The sequence below is a fragment of the Bos javanicus genome, chromosome 28 (genome assembly GCF_032452875.1).
Source record: "Bos javanicus breed banteng chromosome 28, ARS-OSU_banteng_1.0, whole genome shotgun sequence".
NCBI lineage: Eukaryota > Metazoa > Chordata > Mammalia > Artiodactyla > Bovidae > Bos > Bos javanicus.
The window spans coordinates 37,193,406-37,214,482 of NC_083895.1; the positions used below are offsets into that span (position 1 = coordinate 37,193,406).

General features: G+C 50.4%; 2 protein-coding genes across 5 annotated transcripts in view; both read right to left on the reverse strand.

The window, feature by feature from the left end:
• Positions 1-1,958: 1,958 nt before the first annotated feature.
• MAT1A (methionine adenosyltransferase 1A) lies at positions 1,959-19,988 on the reverse strand. Its single transcript, XM_061405487.1, has 9 exons — positions 18,626-19,988; positions 14,896-14,973; positions 13,959-14,081; positions 11,050-11,162; positions 10,568-10,711; positions 6,369-6,587; positions 5,155-5,337; positions 4,687-4,820; positions 1,959-4,048 (listed from the first exon to the last, which is right to left on the reverse strand). The coding sequence occupies exons 1-9, from the start codon at positions 18,717-18,719 to the stop codon at positions 3,946-3,948; spliced, it is 1,191 nt and encodes a 396-aa protein (XP_061261471.1). The 5' UTR covers positions 18,720-19,988; the 3' UTR covers positions 1,959-3,945.
• The window catches only part of DYDC1 (DPY30 domain containing 1), a 64,841-nt gene continuing 58,659 nt past the window's right edge, over positions 14,896-21,077 (reverse strand). For all 4 annotated transcript variants that reach the window (XM_061405495.1, XM_061405498.1, XM_061405496.1 and 1 more), the window contains one exon: positions 14,896-14,973. The gene's annotated coding sequence lies outside the window, so the exon portion shown is untranslated. The remainder of the gene's footprint in view (positions 14,974-21,077) is intronic.

Genomic DNA, 21,077 nt, shown 5'->3' on the forward strand with positions numbered 1-21,077 from the left:
AAAACCTCTTTCATGAAGATGCCACGGTAAGAAGGCAGTAGACCTCAGAGTCCAGGAACCAGGCGCCGGTCCCACTGCTTTTCCCCACAGACTTACTGAGGTATCGTTGACCTATAACATAGATACGTTTAAGGTGTACAAAGAGCTGATTTAATACACTTAATACACTGCAAAATGATTACCACCAGAGCATTAGCTAACACTTCCATCATGTCATGCAATTATCATTTCTTTTTTGTGGTGGGAATATTTAAGATCTACACGCATAGCAATTTTTAAGTATATAGTACAGTGCTCCTGGTCCCATCACTTCATGGGAAATAGATGGGGAAACAGTGGAAACAGTGTCGGACTTTGTTTTTTGGGCTCCAAAATCACCGCAGATGGTGATTGCAGCCATGAAATTAAAAGACGCTTACTCCTTGGAAGGAAAGTTATGACCAACCTAGATAGCATTTCAAAAGCAGAGACATTACTTTGCCAACAAAGGTCCGTCTAGTCAAGGTTATGGTTTTCCCAGTGGTCATGTATGGATGTGAGAGTTGGACTGTGAAGAAGGCTGAGCGCCGAAGAATTGATGCTTTTGAATTGTGGTGTTGGAGAAGGCTCTTGAGAGTCCCTTGGACTGCAAGGAGATCCAACCACTCCATTCTGAAGGCGATCAGCCCTGGGATTTCTTTGGAGGGAATGATGCTAAAGCTGAAACTCCAGTACTTTGGCCACCTCATGTGAAGAGTTGACTCATTGGAAAAGACTCTGATGCTGAGAGGGATTGGGGGCAGGAGGAGAAGGGGACAACAGAGGATGAGATGGCTGGATGGTATCACTGACTCGATGGATGTGAGTCTGAGTGAACTCCGGGAGTTGGTGATGGACAGGGAGGCCTGGCGTGCTGCGATTCATGGGGTCGCAAAGAGTCGGACACGACTGAGCAACTGAACTGAACTGAACAGTGCTATTAGCTATATCACTGTTATATATCAGCTCCCCAGAACTTTTAACTGGAAGTGTGTACCCTTTAGCTAACATGTCCCCATTCCATCTACCCACCATCTCACCCCCTCATAAGCACCATTCTACTCTCGGTCGGCTTTTGTAGATTCCACACATAAGTGACATCATACCGTTTGTCTGTCTTCGACTTACCTCATGTAGCCTAATGCCCTAAAGTTTCATCCATGTTGCTGCAAATGGCAGGATTTCCTTCTTGTTCACAAATGACCCTCCACTGCACACATACAACACGTCATCTTTATCCATCCATTGGCAGACTCAGGTTGTTTCCATATCTTGGCTATTGTGTCATTGTTTCTGATACTGTGCTCCAGTCATATCAGCTCTGGGGAATTTGTCCCAGGTGAAAATTTCTCTTAAAGTCCCCCATTCAAGTCTTTAACCCCAGCCACCCACTGCTGGGTTGCTCTTTCTTCCAGTCCCCTCTCATTCCCCAACTCCTCCATCCACCACCACCTCCCAGACCAAACTCCCAACTCTGCTGACCAACCCCCTTGGCTCACTCACCTCACCTGACTTCAGTCACTGAACCGATGGACAAATACTGCCTGAACACTTGCTTTGTGCCAAGCGCATTGTAGACAACACGTAGGAAGGGGAAGCAGAAGAAATCAGGCGAGGACGAGGGGCACACCCTGAAGGCTGGGGAAGCCACCTGTCAGCCACTCTGGGTCCTAACCCATTTCGGTTTGCCTCAAGGTGTCCACGAGTAACGGGGGTTTCCTGGGTCCGCCCGCCTCCACGCAGTGTGGTGTGGAATGAATAGGTGAGGCAGTGATAACACACAAGCTGGAGTGAGGCACCAGAGCCCATGCGGACAGGATGGCAGAGGCTTCGCTGGGTAACCCGAGGGCAGGACAGCCGCTTCGCTGGGGGGTGGATGAGGTAACGCTACTTGGAGGTGAGGTGTCTAGGGCGGTTGCAGACAGAAACTAAGCATAGAGTAGTTGCTTCTCGAGTTTTTATTCACTGGCTTAGCAGGCACTATTAACAAATAAAGACTCGAGTTTCATATAACAGTGTTGACCCAAGAAAACCTTGTTTCTCCCAGGGGGTGCAGAAAGTATAAAAATTTGCATTTTCACTTCAAATGTGGCCCAAGTTAGAGGAACTCAGCCACCTGCAAACCTAAAGGGAAAGGAACGTGAGACTTCCCAAGTGACCAGAGCCCTGTGAGACTCCTGAGCTTCTATAGCACACATCAGCTTTAGGTGTTTACGGTCATCTGGGCTTCTTTTGCTGCCCTGAACTGCTGCCTTTCCCCTGATGGAAAGAGAAAGCCAAAGGTTTATTGTGCTTCAGGCCTACAGTTCAGTGCAGGCTGTCTGCTGCCCAAATGAGGCTTCCTGAGCTGTGCATCTCAGCTGGAGCTGGCACCGAGTGCCACAGGAAGAAGCCAGACCCCAGTATTCTCCGGGGACCTGTGGAGGCTCCTACCTGAACCTGTGGTCTGCGGAGCTGGGGATAAGGTAGCGGTGCAGCAGTCAGAGGCCCAGGTTGGGGAAGGAGTACAGGGAGGTGCTGGCCATGGAAAGGAAAGCAAGAGAATGCATAGCTTCTAAGACCTTAATGTGCCAAGAATCACCCAAGACCTCAGGGGTAGCCCTGGCCCCAGAGGCCACCTGGCAAAGGCAGAAATCTCCTCATGACATCTCAGCCAACTTAGCTCCCTCTAGGAGTCAAGACTTGCCACTTCAGTCACCATTTAACATTTGAATTCAGGCCTTTGGGCTGTCCTCTCTGGAAGGGGGATCTGAGAGGCTCACCCACTTATCCCAACAGCACTCAGATTGCAGGGGTTACAAGAGAGAGAGAAATGAGAGAAAGGGGTCAGAGAGAGAGAAGCATGCAGAGGACACAGGGTTCCATCCCTGGTTTAAGGGACAAGCTGCTGCTTCTGCTCTAGGAAGCCCTATACAGGACAGGACTGGCCTTGGACCCTCATCGGAGGAGTCCATGGGCCCAACCCTGCATGTCCCTGAGTAGTCAGGGGCTGGGATAACACAGGTGCCTCTTAATTTCAAACTCCAGCACAGCCCCAGGGGCCAGGATATCCAGCACACCCTGATCTATCTTCTGAAATTACAGAGGCAAAGGAAACATCCCTTTGGTTCTGTCTTGGCTCTGTAGATCACTGCTCAGGGGTCGCCAAGGGGGTCGATCCCCTAACTCCCAGCAACCTCAGGTCTTCAGGACAGAGGTCACAGCCTCATCTCTTCACTCAGACCTGTTTCTAGCATGAGATCGGGGTGGGGGGCGGTGCTGAGGGTGAGGGGTCAAGGTGTATGGGCTCACAATTCAAAGATCCCAGACGCATGTTTAGGCCCTGACCCATGCAGCTGTGGGCCCTGTGAAAGTTAGCTCAGCCTCCTCACCTTAAATGCTCATAACACAAGGTGTCACCTCATCGTATTGCAGTGAAGAAGAAATGAAATCAGTGATGAGCTCGGTCTCTCACACGCTAGCTGCTGTCATCCCTGCCACAAGCATGGCCTGGGAGGGCCCATGGGAAGGCTCAGGCTCAGGACGGTGACCAAATGGCTGCAGACGTGAAGGGTGGCCTGGCACACCCAGACCCTCATGGAGCCCTAAGATCTTCCCAGCACACACCAGGGAGGGAGGGGCCACCCAGGGTCCAGGCTGTGGCGGCAGGGGAGTGAGCAGGTTTCCTCTGACAGGGATGCTATTTCCACTAAATTCACATCACCTTGGTCTGGGGGAGAGGCAGGGAAACACAGTGACTGGCCTCATGAGGAGATCTGAGCCCTGGCACCAGAAGGCCCCCCTCCTCCTGCTAAGTCAGAGGGGCCTGGCTCTGCCCAGGAAGGGGGCAGTGGGTGATCTGAGAGTCAGGGTCCTGGAGGAGAAGAGCATGGCTCTGTCCCACCTGAAGCCTCCAGGGCTCACCAGCTGGAGTGGCCCCCACCAGCACTAAAACACAAGCTTTTTGGGAACTTCCCAAGGGAACTCGCTCCTCCCGAAGTGGCCGTAGCATGCTGTCTTCTGGTAGATGGGCTTCTTCAAGTCCAAGTCCCTGCACGTTCAGTAGAACAAAGGGTCAGTTTTAATGGAAAAGGAGTGGAATGTCTTTCCCTGAATTTGGGGCACAGGAGTAATTAACAGACTATGAATGTGTAGGGTGTTAACCACTCAAGAGCAATTCTCCCTAAATTTCCTATCTCTGCTATGCCACACCTTACAAGGTGACTGCCACTGGCGCTTAAGAAACAGTCTCAGAGTTCTGGGACAGCCTGATCAACCAGACAGACAGATGCACCAGGAATCAGGATTTGAACTCTGGCCTACACTCTGCTCCACTGACCTGGCACAGCCCAACATCGACACCGCAAGCTCCAGGAAGCAGGGGTGGCATTAGAAGCGAGAGCAGTTGGGGCCAGACTTGCTGACTCAATTCCCCCGCATCCGGTCTTGCAGTTATCTTCCTAAGATCCCCCACCTGCTCAAAGATGGGCCCCCTGAAGTCAATGCTGGGCTCCTTCAACCTGAAAACTAGACATTCTGCATTTGGGGTTTACACTGTGCTGCGCCAAGAACTTGAAGCCTCTCCTGCTTCTGGGAGGCTGAACATCCTTCCTTCTGATTCTCTTTCCAATAAGCAAGCACCAGGTGGGGAAAGAGGGCTTTGCCCAACTGCAGGGGCGGCCCTTTTACCTGACGATGACACCAGGCCGAAGGTCAAAGTTCTTATTGACCACATCCAGCAGCTCTCTCTCTGTCTTCTGGGAGGTTCCATAGGTAAAGATGGAAATAGACAGTGGCTCAGCCACACCAATGGCATAGGACACCTGTCAGAAGAGCCCAGGGTCAGGGACAGGCCCCTCACGGAGACCTTGATGTCCTCAGGGAGAGGCCGCTGAAACCACACAGGCCCTGCCAAATGCACTCTCCCTAGCCCCAGCCCTCATCTCCCTAGAAACACCCACCACTTCACAGCTGCAGTTTCCATACGTGCCCTGCTGCCTGAAGGCTTCTGCTGTCCCACTCCCGGTTTGCAGGACAGTGGCCACAAAACCCAACATGGCACAGAGTCACGTCCTCCGGCATTTGGGCCTTCCGCCAGGCCAGCGCGTCCCTACGAGGGCAGGTGTGGGGGTGTGAGCGGGGTGGGGTTTCACCCACCTGCACAAGCACCCTCCGGCAGAGCCCTGCTTTCACCAGGGACTTGGCCACCCAGCGGGCAGCGTACGCCGCCGAGCGGTCCACCTTGGTGTAGTCCTTCCCAGAGAAGGCGCCTCCGCCGTGTGCCCCCCAGCCACCATAGGTGTCCACGATGATCTTTCGGCCAGTGACACCGGCATCCCCCTGCGGAGGAAAAGGAAGACACGGAGGGCGGATGTTGGGGGAAGGGTGGCCGAAACACTGGCTGGACACTAGACCACGGCTTGGAGACAGTCTCTGAAGCTTCTAGGAGCGCGTGTTCCGAAGACCCCCTTGGCTGAGAGTCAGCCAGAAACCCTGGGCTCTAATCCCAGTTCAGTCACTGAGTAGTCACTGAAGTCAGGTCACCAGCTGGCCCCTCATCAGATGGGCCATGGGGGTCTCAGCCCACTCACCAAGCCTTTGTTGTAGGAGTCCATCATACTGGAGAAACCCGAGTTCAGCAGGGACCTGTGCTGGGACCAATACACCCTGGGCGGAGCCCCGGCTGGTGCCACCTGGCAAACATCGTCCCCCATTTGCTCAGGTGTCTATTCCGTGCAATGCCAGTCCACAGAAGATGTTTGAGGGGGCTCTATATTAAATGACGTGGGGAAAGTCTGCATATTATAGCACCACAAAACCCGCCCCGCTTAGAAATCCACAGTTCTAAGCAGCATGCCAAGGCCCTGAGCATGCCAAGGCCCTGAGAAGTTCTGCAGGAAAACACAGGACTTCCATTCACCCTGCGTTTCTGTGCCACTCTGGCCTAGGACCCCGCCCGAGAGCTGTTACGTGGCAACATGTCCACAGCAGAGATGCCTGGCAGTGGTCAGCGGCCTCTCCAAGGGGCTAGGCCACTCTCTGCTTGCTCATGCCTGTGGCACAGGAGAAAGGGGCCACTCTGTGTCCCCACCTTGGTGCCCACAAGAGCTGCAGGTCACATGTGGCCAAGACCCGGGAAATGCCACCAGGGCAAGCCCACCAGGGCAAGCTCAGCGTCTGTGATGGAAAGTTAGCTAGTCCCTTGGCCAGGAACCTCCCAGGACATGTCCCCCACCCTCCTATACTGAGGGCACATAGCAGGCTGCACAGAGCGAGCCGACTTTACATCTCACTCAGGGCCAAGTCGGTCCTGCAGGCTTCGTGCTGGGGACGTAAGCAAAATCAGGGCTCATTCGGAGACAGGGATGCACCTGGGGGCCTCCGATGACAAAGCGCCCACTGGGCTGCAGGTGGTAGATGGTGTCCTCGTCCAGGTACCGTGCTGGCACAACAGCCCTGATCACCTGCTCCTTCAGGGCTCTGCGCATGTCCTCCAGCGTTATGTCTTCGTTGTGCTGCACGGAGATGACGACGGTATGGACGCGCATAGGGATGACCGCACCGTTGTCCTGCGTGTACTGCACTGTCACCTGGGGGAGGCAGGGTGGGAGGAAATATGAGCTCCTGCCCTGACCTCAGGACACTCCACTGCCGGGCACAGGTGCCCAGGAGGTGGACAGGGCTCCCAAAAGCCGGAGGGGGTGGGGGGCGGCCTCCTGTCCTCAAAGGGCCTTCAGGGAAGCTCATCACATTCTTATAGCAAATAACTGCCTGGTGCCATGAGCTGATCAGGCACGAGGCACAAGCTATTCCCACGTGACCACAATCAGTGCCACTTTGGAGACCCAGGTGTTGCAGAGTTTCCTCTGTGACTCAGCAGATGACTCCCTCTGTCTCAGAGGGTCCTGTGTGCCAGCAAATGTCCCTCCACTAAATCCCTGTCTTGACCCTCCATGGCTCTAGGCAAGACACCCAGGCTTCTGCTAAGGAACACAGGAGTCCACAGGCCACATGCCCACTGCCTCAGCTCCTCAACGAAGGGTCTCTGGAAACATATGTGCCCAGGGACCTTGTCTGGTGGAGGGACCTGAGCCAGGGTGATCGAGCTAAGAGGCAGCAGCAAGGCCTGGGTTGCCAGCCTCTGGGTATTTGGGCAAAAGCAAGGAAGAGCCGAGGGCACAAGGAGAGCAGGATCCTGTCTGCAGCTCCCCTGCAGGGCTGGCCACAGGACAGAGCTGGGATTCTCTCCCCGCAGCGTAGGTCAGTTCTGTGCCTGTTTCATGCATTATTGATGAATACTGAAGCCAGCCCAGCAAGATGGGCAATACTGTCACCACTTTGCAAACGAGAAAAGTCAGGCTCTGCGAAGAATAACAACTTCCTTGAAGTCACAGGCCAGTTAGTGAAAAGCCCAAGAGCCAATAGCTGTTCTGCCTGCTCCCACAGCTTGTGTCACTGCCACAGCGGCACAGACAGAATGCTTCTGCACCCTGTCCACTCCCAACACACCAGGGAGGACAAGAGCCCATGCCCCAGCCTGCGCACCTTGGACTGCACACAGAGTGAGGGAAGGAGGTGGTGAGGAAGGCAGATGAGGCTGGAAAAAGAAGAAGAAGCTGGCACTGACTGGGTGTGTACTCTGTGCTACAAGGCATGCCAGACGCCATGAGAGGTTGCTACCAGCCCCATTTCAAAGACGAGAGAAAATGGGCTTCCAGAATGTAAATACTTCGGTCAAGATCACACAGCCAGCAAAGGTGGGCTGTAACCTGGAACTGTGCAGCCTGGTAACTGGGCTCCTCCCAGCAGAAGGCTGTCACCCAAGATCCTCAGTACTGGAGCCCCAGGCCCTACTGCTACCCAAGGCAGTGTGGACCCACAAGAACAGTGCCCAGAGGGGCTATGGGGCCTGCAGGAGTGCAGCTACGCCAGATGGCCCTGGCAGGGATGTTGGCCAGCAGGCACAGGCTGCTCCCACCCCACGGGCCTTGATAGGACTGCAGGCAGCAAACGGGGTCTCCCTGGGGCTCTGCCTAAGGCAAAGACCCCTTCGATATCCATCAAACTCGATGTCCTGCCTGGTCCAAAGAACAATAGGGTGGGGTCCAGAAAAAGGAAGAGACAGAGCCCTGGCTGCACAAGGCTTGATCCTAGGGCGATGGGCACATGCGCACCAGCTGTGTCCTGAGCACAGAACCTTTCCTGCTGGGCTGCGTGCACTCCCGGACCTGGGAGAGGAGCTGGAGTTAGGGGGTTGGGAGCTCCAGAGGGGAGGCCTTCAGAGAAGGCTCGCTTCCTGAGTTGCTGCTGAAGTCCATCTCCACTGCTCCTGGGCTCCCCAACTCTGCCGCAAACCCCAAGCAGAGCTGTGGCTGAGCGAAGGGCCCCAAGCATTGTGCTTATCCCATCATGTCAGCAAGATGGGGAGAAAAGTACGCCGCGGAAAACACAACCCTGGCCAGGTACAAAAATAGCCATTTGTACTGCCACTCCGCTCTTAGTTATCAGCAGCAAAAATTTGTTCAGGTGGAAAGGCTCATTCTGTTCACAGTGAACACCAGGGGCAGGTGACTAAAATCCTTTACCAGTAGACGAGAAGGCCCAGACATCGTTTCCGGCACGGCACCCCTCCCAGGGCAGCAGCCTTGTGGAGGTCGGCGGGGGACATTTATAAGAGAATTCAGTGTCTCCTTGCAAGAAGGGAAGGCCTGGAAGGGCCCATCTTCCCCTCCCTCCCTCACTGCCCTCTGGACTCTGAAACCTCCTATTACTAAGCAGACACAGGAGGCCTTTGCTATATCAGGGAATCTGATGTGTGAACCCTCCAGTGCTCACCCTCATGGAGAGAGAAGGAAATCTGAGCCACTCCACTTACTTCTTCTCATCTGTGTTCTAGGATATCTCCACCCTTCTTCCCCATCCCCACATAGCTCTGGCACAGAACGGAGCAGGCAGGGCAGGCTCCTTTCTTTTGGTACCATCACAACCTACATATTTCAGCTCTTCTGCCCACCACCTTGAAGATCACCTGAGTGATCCCACTTCCCAGTGTGGGGGTCATGTGGATAACACCTGAAGTCCCAAGGGCTTCCTTTAGGCCACAGAGACACTCTGTTGCTCCAGGTACAGCCAATATGCAACCTCCATCATGGGCAGCCTGACACCTGGGGAGTAATGTTGCAGAGTCACAAGCACCGTGCTGAACAAGAGCCAAATTCCAAGTGCAGGATAAGAAGACGTCCCGTTTGAGAGTGATCAGGGGAGACCAGAAGGAGGCAGGAACCAGGCTGGCCACTGAAGGACAGGTGGGGACCAGAGAAAGATTCCAAGGAAAGTGAGGGGTGAGCGCACAGGTGCAAAGCACTGGGCAACGAAGGGAATGTGAGTGAAAGCATATGGACTGAGCAAAGACTAGGGTGGGGATTGAGGAAGGAAAAGCTAGAAGACCTGTAAATGCCTGCCAAATGCCAGAATAACAAATGGGTACTCCTCTCGCCTCAAGTAGGAAGTAGAAAGTTGTAGATGGTTCTGAGCAGATATAATGAAATTAAAAGTGAAGTCCAAAGCAAATTAACTGAAGTTTCCAGGCAGAGAGAGCCTTTAGGAGGACATAGCCAAGCCTGGCCTGGGAAAAGAGGCCAGAGTAGAAGGGATGTTCCATAGGGACAAGAGTAACCCAGATAGAGTGGAGACAGAGAGGGCCGGGGAAAGGTGGGCTCCATGAAACCCCTTCAGCTGAGGAGCACTCCTGGGGCCCATGTGTTTGCAGGATGAGTGAGAAATGAGGGCTGGTGATTCAGATAGGCCTGCAGGTGGAAGATTTGGAAACCAAGTGTGCAGATGTGAAAATAACCCACAAGTGTGGGTAGGAGGAAAGAGAATGTAGAAGGAAGTGTCCAGACCCCACTGGAGTGCGGAAGTAGAGTTGGGAAAGGAGCTCCGAGGAAAGGGGACATCAGGGTTGTCAGGATGTGGAGAGTGAAGGCAGGCAGAGGCCTTGGCATGTGCCAGCATTTGCATTACTGCCAGCTCTCAAATCCGGATTCAGTGCGCATTTCATCACTGCAGGGAACACGGGGTCAGGGCCACTGGCAACAGAGCATCAGGATCAGCAAAGGTAAATCCTTTCTGTGAGAAGCAAAGCAAAAGGGCTGCAGCAAGCTACACACAGCACTTGTTCATGGGGTATTCAAGCTTTGCGCAAGACATGGAGGCCTGACAGGCAGTGGCCAAAAGTCTGAAACCAGTTACGAAGGTTTGTGGTAGGAACTGGGGAATCATATTACTAGAGTAAACATATGCTAAGTCCCGCCTCCCAAAAATCTAGAACTGTTCATTTTTCTGTATTTAAAACTTTTTCATACTAAAATGTTGGCAGATCAGGGGAGAAAAGAAAAGATTTATCTGGAGCAGAAGATTTTTCAAATAAATAGTTCTTTTCAGATTCAACAATTCTTTGAGTGCCCAGACAGAACATTTTGATCTTAACATATGACCAGAATCAAGAGAAAGCGGTTTGTTTGAGGTGCATTTCTGGAGCCCTGCAGGGGGTCAGAGAGCAGGGGCTCACCTGTGTCTTGGAGTCAGGCCGCAGCCAGGGGAGCTGCCCTGAGCGTCGCAGCTCTGCCATGCGGGCGTTGAGTCTGTGCGCCAGCATGATGGTGAGGGGCATGCACTCTTCCGTCTCATCCGTGGCATAGCCAAACATCAGCCCCTGTAGCAGACACCCATTTCAGACTACAGGTGACAACTCTCTTCAAATCTAAAGCCCTGCTGGCCCTCCACCCTCCCAGGCATATGACTTTTATACTGGGTACTTGTGGAGGGGAAGACAGGGTCCCCAAACCCAACACTCTAGGTAGGGAGACAGGCCACACCGGGCATTCCCAAGCCATCCTGCCCTCCAGCTGGGCTGTGTGACTCCAGACACGGGGGCGGGGGAGCTCCACCCCACAGCGCACTCAGACCATCACACATGACCAGCCAGCCCTGTGACACAGAGCACACTGCACTGCTGTTCTGATGTGGTGCCCACGCTTAGTATTTAGTGACCTGATCTCCGGCACCGACATCCTCTTCATTTCTGTCCAGGTGGACACACTGGGCGATATCCGGGGACTGCTGCTCCAAAGCCACCAGCACGTTGCAGGTCTTAAAGTCAAAGCCTGGGCACAAGGAGAGCGGGCCTAAGCAGAGGGAGGCTGGAGCTCCTGGGGGCTGCTTGGCACCCAAGAGGGCATTTAGTGTTGGGGTGGGTGGTTTCTACCATCAGTCTGGGCTCAGAACTGAGGCCTAGGATGGGGAATGTCAGTATCCTTCTCATCCTGTCACATGGAACTCTTTAGTCAAAACAAAAACCCTCCACAGTGTATTAAACTACATCTCAATTAAAAATATATACCCTACACAGAACGGCAGTATGAAAACCAGATAACAGTTATGGCTGCTCTGGTAGAAGGGTGGTGGATGACCAAGGGCCTGCCCCCTTAGGCTCTCCCTGAGGTTGAAAATCACTGCACTAAGTGAACATCAAGGGCCCTTCCAACACTGCCTGTCAGAGCCCAGGTATCGAAAATATACACCAAACCCAAGTATCAAATATATTGAACAATAGGTGCGTGTGGACCATCCAGAGACACTCCCGAGTCAGAGTGCTCTGAGCCCGAGGTATGCACAGGGCCTGGAGCAAAATGGAAAAACCACACCTCTGGAGGCTGAGGCCCCTGCCAGCCTATACCCAAAGCTCAAGCACAGAGATGGAGGTAAGTCCCTTCCTCCTGCCTGGCCCAGGCTGGGGACAGTGGGCGGGGGCCTGGGACACAAACATCCTGGGTAGCAGCAGCTCAGGCCAAGAAGCCCCACAAGGGAGCCACTAGGCAGACTGCACACTCTTCCCAAAGTGGTTTTCCCCATCTTGCTGGGCTCAGCTACAGGATGGATATGAATGAGGAGTCAAAATGCACCACAAAGTCAAGTATCAGTGACACAGTGACTGCCACCCTCTCCCAATCTGTTCTCCCACCCATGTGGCCAGAATGGGCTTATTAAAACAAATAAAACCACAAAAATACCCCTAGGTTCAACCTACTATTTACCTACAAGCTTCAAGTAAAGACCTATCACCAAAGGCAGTAAATTGGAACCTGCTCAGCTCCAGCCAGGCTTTCCCAGCTGAGCCCTCAACCAAAGTGAACTCAGGTTCAGCTTAAACACAACCTCCTTTTCCACCTCCACGAGGACCCTCTGCCTAGAAAGCTCCTCCTCTGACCCCCGTCCCCTCCACAAGCCCATCCAGCTCTCAGTAAACACCCCTGAATGGCCCCCACCCCAGCTCTTCAGTGCACACTCTGCCGCGGACTCGCTGCCGAGCGTCTCGTACCGCATCCCACTTAATGCCAGGCAGTGCCTCTACTCAGGAGTGCCAGGCCACCTTGTCCTCTGCAGCCCCCATTCCTAGTGAAGGCTTCTGAATACACAAACCAGGGAACAGCCTTCAGCCACCAAGGACTCACCAAATCCCCATTTTACCTTACACTTCCTGTCTAAATAATAAATCTCAGTGCTGAGATGTAATGAAAGGCTCCAAGTCACTTGGGAAAACAGTTCAGGGCACTAAGGGGAGAGGAGGAGGGCTTAGAAAGGTCAACTCCGCAGCAAAGAGCAGTGGGGGCCTCCAGCCCGGGGGCCCTGTGACTGCAGCCCAGCCTGCAGCCTGCCAGTCCCCTTGGTGCAGGCGTGCTGACAAGAAGAGCTGGGCCCACTCCTGCTTCTCTCTTCTAGGGGATGTGACACCCCTGGGGGAATGACTTTCCTGCTACCTAACGCGGAACAAAGTTTGCTCTTGAATAAGTAAATAATAAGTTGGCTATTCTTGGCAGAACAGGGTGAAGGCTTGCAAGGTAACGTGGCAGGGAGCTGCTGTCCTGAGACAACGTGCCTGCTCTGTGAACACCCTTTGTGCTGGCTGCGAGAAGCAGCCTGTACTCACTGGTTTCTTCTTCCCAGAGGTTCCTGATACATCCGCAAAATTTCCGTATGCTCAAGTGAGTCCTTTGGGCAAGCCAGCAGGTAGGTGGCTGCACCGAGCTTCTATGTGTCTATGCCCTCACACAGAGAGGGCCTCTCTCACATAAAAGACACGTGCATGTCACTGCAGCTGGAAGATGCCACAATACATCCCAAACAACCAATAAGCAGACCAGTGTACCCCAGCCCTAGAATCGGGCCCTTGTGCCCTGTCCTTTGACACCCTCCAGGCTGGGCTCCTTCCTGGCCTGCCTGTTCCTGCCGTGCAGGCATCTGCTTCAGGGCCATCAGTTCTCTCACCCCCACCTCATCACAGGGCTCCTCCTCAACTCCAGCCAGTGCCTGGGCCTTTTCCTGGGGTTGCAGGCTCCCACACTGCCTGGCACTGGAGCCACCCTGGACCAGCCTGTCTCCTCCACCTGCTTTTGACACCTGTACTGGACTGAGTCACCTTCTGTATGTGGGGAAGAGTAGCCTAGCTTAGCAGAAAGCACAGGAGTCCCAACTGGGGATAGCCACTTATTGATTGTACCACCTTATATGGGTTATTGACATCTCTAAGCCTCAATTTCCTTATTTGCATCATAGGGAGTGGAGCAGAGTTCCTTCAACAATTAGGTAGGAAGACACACACACACACACACACACACACACGCACACAGACCTGCCCCAGCACCTGGCAGACAACACGCCCCCAAGACAGGGCAGCCCCTTGGACCCAGAGCTTCTTCCTCTTCTAAGAAGTTAGGACCGTAAACAAGACCAGAGTCAGCAACAGATGGACAAGGGCCAGTCTGCCTGGGCTGCCATACTGTTGCCAGAGCTTGCGAGCCCTGGACCTGGACCCTGGCAAGCGGGCCTAGAGGTAGAGGCATTTGCTCTTCCAGAAGATGGAGAGCCTTAGGTGGGCTCCATCCCAGGGACCCTGGCCTCACCCTTGGCGGAGTCGTCGTAGCCGATGTGCTGGATGGTCTCCCGCACCACACGCTGGTAATCCACCATGGCCATGGAGGTGATCTCCCCGCACAGAAGCACCATGCCCGTCTTACACACCGTCTCTGAAGGCAAAGAGGCAGGCTAGTGGCCACGTGCCGGCGAAGGGGCTCCACACCTGGACCTCTCACGGTGCTGACACAGACCCACACAAGAGGCCACTCCGGGAACGGGCTCCAGAAGGACAGTCATGGTGATAACAGACAGTGAAGCCCAGCACAAGTTCTGACCATCTTCACAGGCTGCTCAGAGAACTGCACTTTGGAAAGAACTGGTCACACGAATTCCAAGTTTTTATACCAAGCACTTACTACTTACCCGATCTTGAACTGCTTGTTCAGCCTCGGCTGTTGGACAGAAATAATCATAAGACTGCTGTGTGCATTACAATGAGACAATGGCTGTATGCAGTCATAAAGAATGCAGCCAACATACATGAGGCCTCTTTTGCCCCCTTACTGCTAAAGCTCCACTGCAGGCTTTAGGGTATGGGGTCCTGAGCACAGAATCAAGGCAAGTTATTTATAAACATGTCAGGGTGAAGTTGACCCTTAGAGGGACACGGGTCCCTACAGTGCTCACTCTGAGAACTAGGGTGGTGCTGGAGAGGGAAGGGTGGGTCTGAGCATTGGACAAAACAAGGTGCTGACTGTGAGGAGACTGGGGCTCTGGTCTTCACACCAGGACCCTTACCCCTTGACCTTGGCCAAGGGATACCCAAGATCCCTCTGTAAAGTTGAAGAGACTAGTCCTATCACCCCGGGGCCCTGTAGGCCCTGAAGTCCCCAGTTCTCTGCTGTGCCGAGGGCTTCAACATGGGCACAGGTTTCAATTTGAGCCCACTCAGGTCCCCAGTAGGAAGGGTCAGGCATTTCTTACCACAGGCCACCTTGGCATTGGGGTCCTGCTTGAGATGGGCATCCAGCACTGCATCACTGATCTGGTCACAGATCTTATCTGGACAAGAATGAACATGAGTAAAATTCATAGACATGTTAAGCCTAAAAACTGAAATGTTAAAATAATTAGATATTTTGTCAATTTACACATTAAGTCTACCCAAGAGGACACTTTAAAGTATAAGAAATTGCAAATTTTTGGAATTTTTATTTCTTCCCACTTTTGCCTTAATTTTGGATGATGTATATTATATAAAGTCATAGAATTCCCTAAAAGAAAAGTATATTCCAAAGGCAGTTACAAGAGTCTATAGTAATTCACATATACATACACGTATAGTCTTCCAATTAAAAAGTATCTATTCATAGAAAACTAGATTTATAGGAATATCTAACTATATCTAAATAAATAATAGATATAGATGTACAAGGAACTAAGATATACACACAGAAATATCTCATTCCTCAGCATATTTCCTTAAATTCTAACATCAAGGAAAGTCCTAGAAACAGAATGTAAAACACTAATGACGTCCGTGAGATTAGGTGCAGCAGGTAGAAGAGGACAGATCCGGTAGATGCACAGTACCGCTGGTCCCAGCAGCCACAGTGCACGGTGCATAAAGCCACGCCCACTTCCATGACTCCACCTGTAAGACTCCTGCAAGAGAACCTCCACACATCACTGCCCCTGCTGTTTTGCTGAGCACTTCCACAAGCCGCTCGGAGATCCTCCCCATCATTCAGCCTCCTGAAGGCCAGATGTCCCAGCAGCTGGGTCTGACCTCCTCATCAAGGCGGGACTGAGAAAAGCTCAACACGGGCTGGTACTTCATCTTATTCTTCTATGATTTGCCTTAAATATTCCCCATGATCAATGGGATTTCCCTAGTGATCCAGTAGTTAAGAATCCGCCTGTTGATGCAGGGGACGTAGCTTCAATCCCTGGTCCAGGAAGATCTCACATGCTGGAGCAAGCCAGGTGTGGCAACTGCTGAGCCCCTGTGCCTAGAGCCCGTGCTCCACGAGAGAAATCACCACAGTGAGAAGTCCGCACACGGCAACTAGAGAGCAGCCCCCCTCACTGCACCTAGACGAAGCCCGTGCACAGCAACGAAGACCCAGTGCAGCCAAAATAAATAATTTAAAAAAGACTCCTCGTGGTCAAGCATGTAGACGCTGTGGAGAAATCCACTCCTGCTCTGGAGTTATGTGTACTGCCAATGTTTACAAACTCAGAAATAAAAGTGACGTCTATTTGCACATATTACATCTTGTTTAGTGTTCAAAATACCCACAGAGTCCACTCTTAGCAAGTTAATAAGATTTTCCCCAGACTTGTTGGAGTATAATTGGTATACAAAAATTTGCATATAATTAATGTATGTAAATTTGGCAAGTTTGGTCATATGTACATACTTGTGTTACCATCATCGCAATCAAGATTTAATAAACATCCATCACCTCTCAAATTTCCTTGTGTCCCTTTTGTCATTTTCTAGGTTTTTAAATTAAGAATGCAGGCCCAGAATCAAGCACTTCTGATTTTGAAAGTGCATATGAAATTCTGTGGTTAAAATGTTAATCTGAAGGTTAATTCTCTAATCTGTCCTTCAGAAGCTGCTACTAAATATATATTTGAGTTTTTCCATCTCCCTGCTGATCCTGGTTATAAATCAAGGTTTGCCTGAGTTCATGCCCCTGCAACCACCTACCAGTAAAGGCCACCTGCTGCTCAAATATCACTTTAGACCCAGCCACCAGGACTCCTAGGAGCCACTCACATGCTGACCATGGATGACTCTGCTCGCTCAGAGGACACAGGTCACATGTTTCCAGTACATACAGGGAAATGGGATAGGGATATTAGGGATAAGCTGGAGTTGAGCAAGGGTACTGAGATAGCTGCATAGATTAAGATAATGCCTTAGGAGGTCCTTTCTCAACTGTTTAAGGCTTTCCAATTTTCTATCAATATCACTTAGTAGCCTTAAGATAGCTAATAGTTTTCTTGGAAGTTGAAAAGGAAGCATTAATTCTATCTTTCTGATGGAGACGAATTCAGCACTGGAATGACAAGAAGAAAACCACCAAGAAAACTGTTTTACACGGACAGCTAATGTACAGTGGTAAGCTAAATCAGACAAATTGAAGGGCTGCCACTAAGCAGACAGAATAGTCAACTGACTGCAATTTTCATTCTCTGTCCACTGAGCACATAGCTGTGTGTACAGTGGGACCACTGGCAGCTGTCTGAAGAAGCACCCACTTCCTCCACGTGGAGCACATTCTATATATGGCCATTTTCTGACCTGTAGATGGCCTTCATAAGTCATGGCGCTGTCCAAAATACATCAGACATAGCAGTGAACCTGAGACTATGAGTAAATAAGCCTAGAAACTTTATAAAGTCATGCAGAATGAAAGATGCTGTTTACATTGAAATGAGCTAAGCTACAAACAACATTCAGTTTAAGCCAAGATTTCTCAGCAGCACGATTGACAGTTGGGGCTGGAAAATTTCTTTGTTGTGGGGGATGGTCTTGTGTTTAGAAGCACACCTGGCCTCTCTCCAGACTGCTGGTATCAGGCCATGCCTCGACCCCCTGGAATAGCTGTAACAACCAAAAAATGTTTCCAGATCTTACAAAATGCCCTTAGGGGAAAAGGGTTGCAAAACTTTCCCCAGTTGAGAACCAGTGGCTAAAGCATATGGAAGGGGCAGTGCACCGAGACATCTAAAGCTGAGCTACAGGGTATGAAAACTAAAGCTCTTTGAGAAATAGCCAGGATGAGGAAGATGAAAAAAAGTTAAACTCGGTGATGAAAAGTCACCAAAAACTTCAAATACTCTGGTGAATTTCGAAGAGGTGCTTAAATACATAAATCCATGAACCCCCAGGGTTCTCCTAGATCAGTGGTTCGCGGAGTGTGGCTCCCACATCAGCAGTATCAGCATTGCCTGGGAACTTCTTCAGAACACAAATTCTTGAGCCTCACCCAAGACGTATTAAATCAGGAACTCTGGGGGTGGGGCCCAGCACTCTGTGTTCTAACAAGCCCACTGGGTGATGGTGATGCACCCTGAAGTCTGAGAACCACTGTCCCAGAAACTGCAGGCTCCCATCATGGTCTTCACGGAAGCCTCTCTCATTCCTCCACATCGCACTTCTCAGAGCAGAGATCAAAAAAAATAAATGCTGGAATTTTCTTTCAGGACCTTGAGATCTGTCTCAGCCCCTATTAGAATGCACTGCTGTTCATTTCTAAACTCTACATGCTTTACATTCGAAACTTAGTGACCCGTGGTCTTGTTTGTGGGAACATTCTCTGTTGACTTAAGCTGCTCATTGATAAAAAAAAAAAAAAGCTTTACCAAAAAAACAAAACAAAACTCTGTATAAAGTGAATACCTGATGATATATTCTACACATACGATATGCTTATCCAACTAACATATATTCTCTATTGTAGCCCCAAGGAAACGCTGGTGGTGGGCAGCTGCATAGACCCTTGGCTTCATTAACTTACAGTCTATTATTTGCATAACAAGTGAATGTTTTACAAAACTGCAAATTAATAAAATAAAAAAGATTGCATATTGTTCTTCTTGAGATCCTTTGTAGTAATTTACGCACACTGTTTTCCAGGCCTCCAGTAACAGCCCCCTACCCCGTATACGTTGCCATCGTCCAGGACCACCTACTTACCCGGGTGCCCCTCTCCTACAGATTCCGATGTGAACATGAATGCTCCTTCCTCACTTAGAGAATGATCACACAAGCCATCCACTGGTCCATTCATCTCTTCACACTTCTCCACTCAGCTTCTTCAAGGTAACAATTTTAATGCTGGGACCTGGCCTAAGGTTTTTTAAATTTTCCTCCTTTAAAGCCAACAGGCTCGTCTTTGGCAGAGCCACGGGGCTCACTTCTGCCTAAGTGTCCGCCAGCACGTGAGTAAAGGTGCGGACGGGCGAGGAGGAGGGACTGGAGAGCGATGTGTCACTCCCGCTGACTGGTCAGAGCTTGCTCCTGAGGGACTCCTATATATGGGAAAGTGAAAGTACTTGAATAATCATGTGAAAAAACTGGAGGAGTCCATTTTCTGGGAGAGGAGGTCTTCTTACCTTGAGGAATTTCAGCCCTCAGCTCTCATCTCCCAAGCCCTAAGCGTGTGATCAATGTATGGCAAAGAAGGCTGCATAGATTCTGCAGAACTGAAGCTCCTCTGGGACTTTGCTTTAGCTCTGCAGCTCATCTCCTCAGTGCTCCAAGGCTAACATCCCACGTAGGAGGTGGGGGTCTGTGGTTGCCCAGGGATACAAATAGGAAGTAAAAAACTCCTTCCCAGGGATATGGTTTAGGCTGAGATCACAGCACAGGGTGGCTGGCCGTTGCTTCTGGGTTCCCTGCCTCCCCCCCACATACCTTGTCTGGATTGGGCTCTTCCCCTTCTACCTTCTCAGAGCATGCACCTGTATTCTGAGTCAGTTTAGACATTCAACAATAGATTCATTTAGAGAAAAAGCTTTTGAGCCCACTTTTTTCTGCTAATAGAAATCACATAAACTGTCAACTTCTCTAAGATGCTGGCAGTGACATTAACAAGCAAGATGTTAAAAAATATCTGGATAGGCTATGGAGAACAATGATTTTGGGGGAAAAAAAATCCTGAGAGGCAGATTCGTTATAGGGAAATCATCAGACTCCAGTTTCCCAAAGCTTACATATGATAAACTAAGCATCTACACATTAGTTCCTATACACTTGATAAACATCCTTCTTGCAAGATGCCTGCATTATTTTTGCTTTGACCAAGAAAAGAAGTAGACAGGATTATATACTGAACCAACTCTTGCATTTAATGCCAGCATCTTTTACTTCACTCTCTCCAGCTCTCAGATCTAGCTGCATCCTTTGGCCCAAGGAACAAAAGGGAATTGAAAGCACAGAGAGTGAGAATGGGTGGAGAAACTGGTTCAGACTAGAATGCAATAAAACGTAATCAACCAAAACCTCATGCACCAAACAGTGCTCTGTGGGAAGCAAAAAGTATAACACGGTTGTATGAACTAATAATTCTGGCAACCAAATTCCCTCTTTACTTAGAAGATGAACATTTAAAAAAATTTTCCAGTGCTCCAAACACTGAATTTTCCAACTGGTCAACAGTGGCAGTACCATCCCTCCATATTAAAGTCACCTCTGCTGGGATAAAGTAAGAGATTTTATATATACACATTCAATCAGAGGCATTTCACAAAGAGGGAGCTGGAATGCTTAGTCACAAGATTGTAGAATGTCCAAAGAGGAAAAGGCCACTGGAAAGGAATGGAAAATTAGGAATCAAAATAGGGACTTTAGACAACATGGCCTTGTCCCTGTCAACACACAGGAATCCTGTTTGCACTTAAAATATTTCAACATCATTGTCCCTTTGTAAATTTCTTCTGGGTACATTGGTTTCAAACCTGGAGGCAATATGAGCTAATGTTTAATGTGAACTGTAGACCTGGATTACACTAGCAGTTAACAACTATAGTCATTATGCTCTAAATATGCTTTAAGAACAAGATGTGCATCCAGATTCCTAGAGCTAGCAAGAAGTCATAAAACAAAGCAGTCTAATTGCCCTCTGAATTCCAAAATTAATAATAGCATCATGGGGTAAAGAGGCAGGGGGTGGGTGAGGGGGAGTGAATGGAAGTGGAAGGGACAATGTCCTGTCCAGAGAAGTGGCACTTCAGAAACATATGCAGGAGGGTTCTGCAGCCTGGACACATATTCAGAGGGAGGGAGGGATCTGGAAGGCACCTAGTTGAGAATCCACTTTATATGAGCCTCGTATGACATTCCTACTAAAGACTAGGCCACCATATACTCTTTCAGCAGATGAATGTTAACAAAAAGTGCACAGAACACAGTGGTTAGGAGTGCAGGCTTCAGGGCTGGGGTCCTGTTTTGCCTCTAATCCTCTAGCACCCTAGGGTGGGTTTCTTACCCTCTTAAGGGTGCTGTTTCCTCATCTTTTAAAGGGGGTTAAATAATTAACTACCTCATAGCATTGTTGTCAGAACTATATGAAATCACATGGGTATGTTAATTACTAAGCATACTGCTAGCACATAATAAGGATTTAATAAAATATTACCTAATCACC

What these genes read in the sequence shown, in the direction of transcription:
- MAT1A (XM_061405487.1), bottom strand. Translation starts at nt 18,719, where the DNA reads ATGAATGGACCAGTGGATGGCTTGTGTGATCATTCTCTAAGTGAGGAA. An exon ending in CAATGCCAAGGTGGCCTGTG is followed by an intron (nt 14,082 to 14,895) that starts GTAAGAAATGCC and finishes CTTTGCCTTCAG; the next exon opens with AGACGGTGTGTAAGACGGGC. An exon ending in GCCGGAGGGTGCTTGTGCAG is followed by an intron (nt 4,821 to 5,154) that starts GTGGGTGAAACC and finishes CTCTTCTGACAG; the next exon opens with GTGTCCTATGCCATTGGTGT.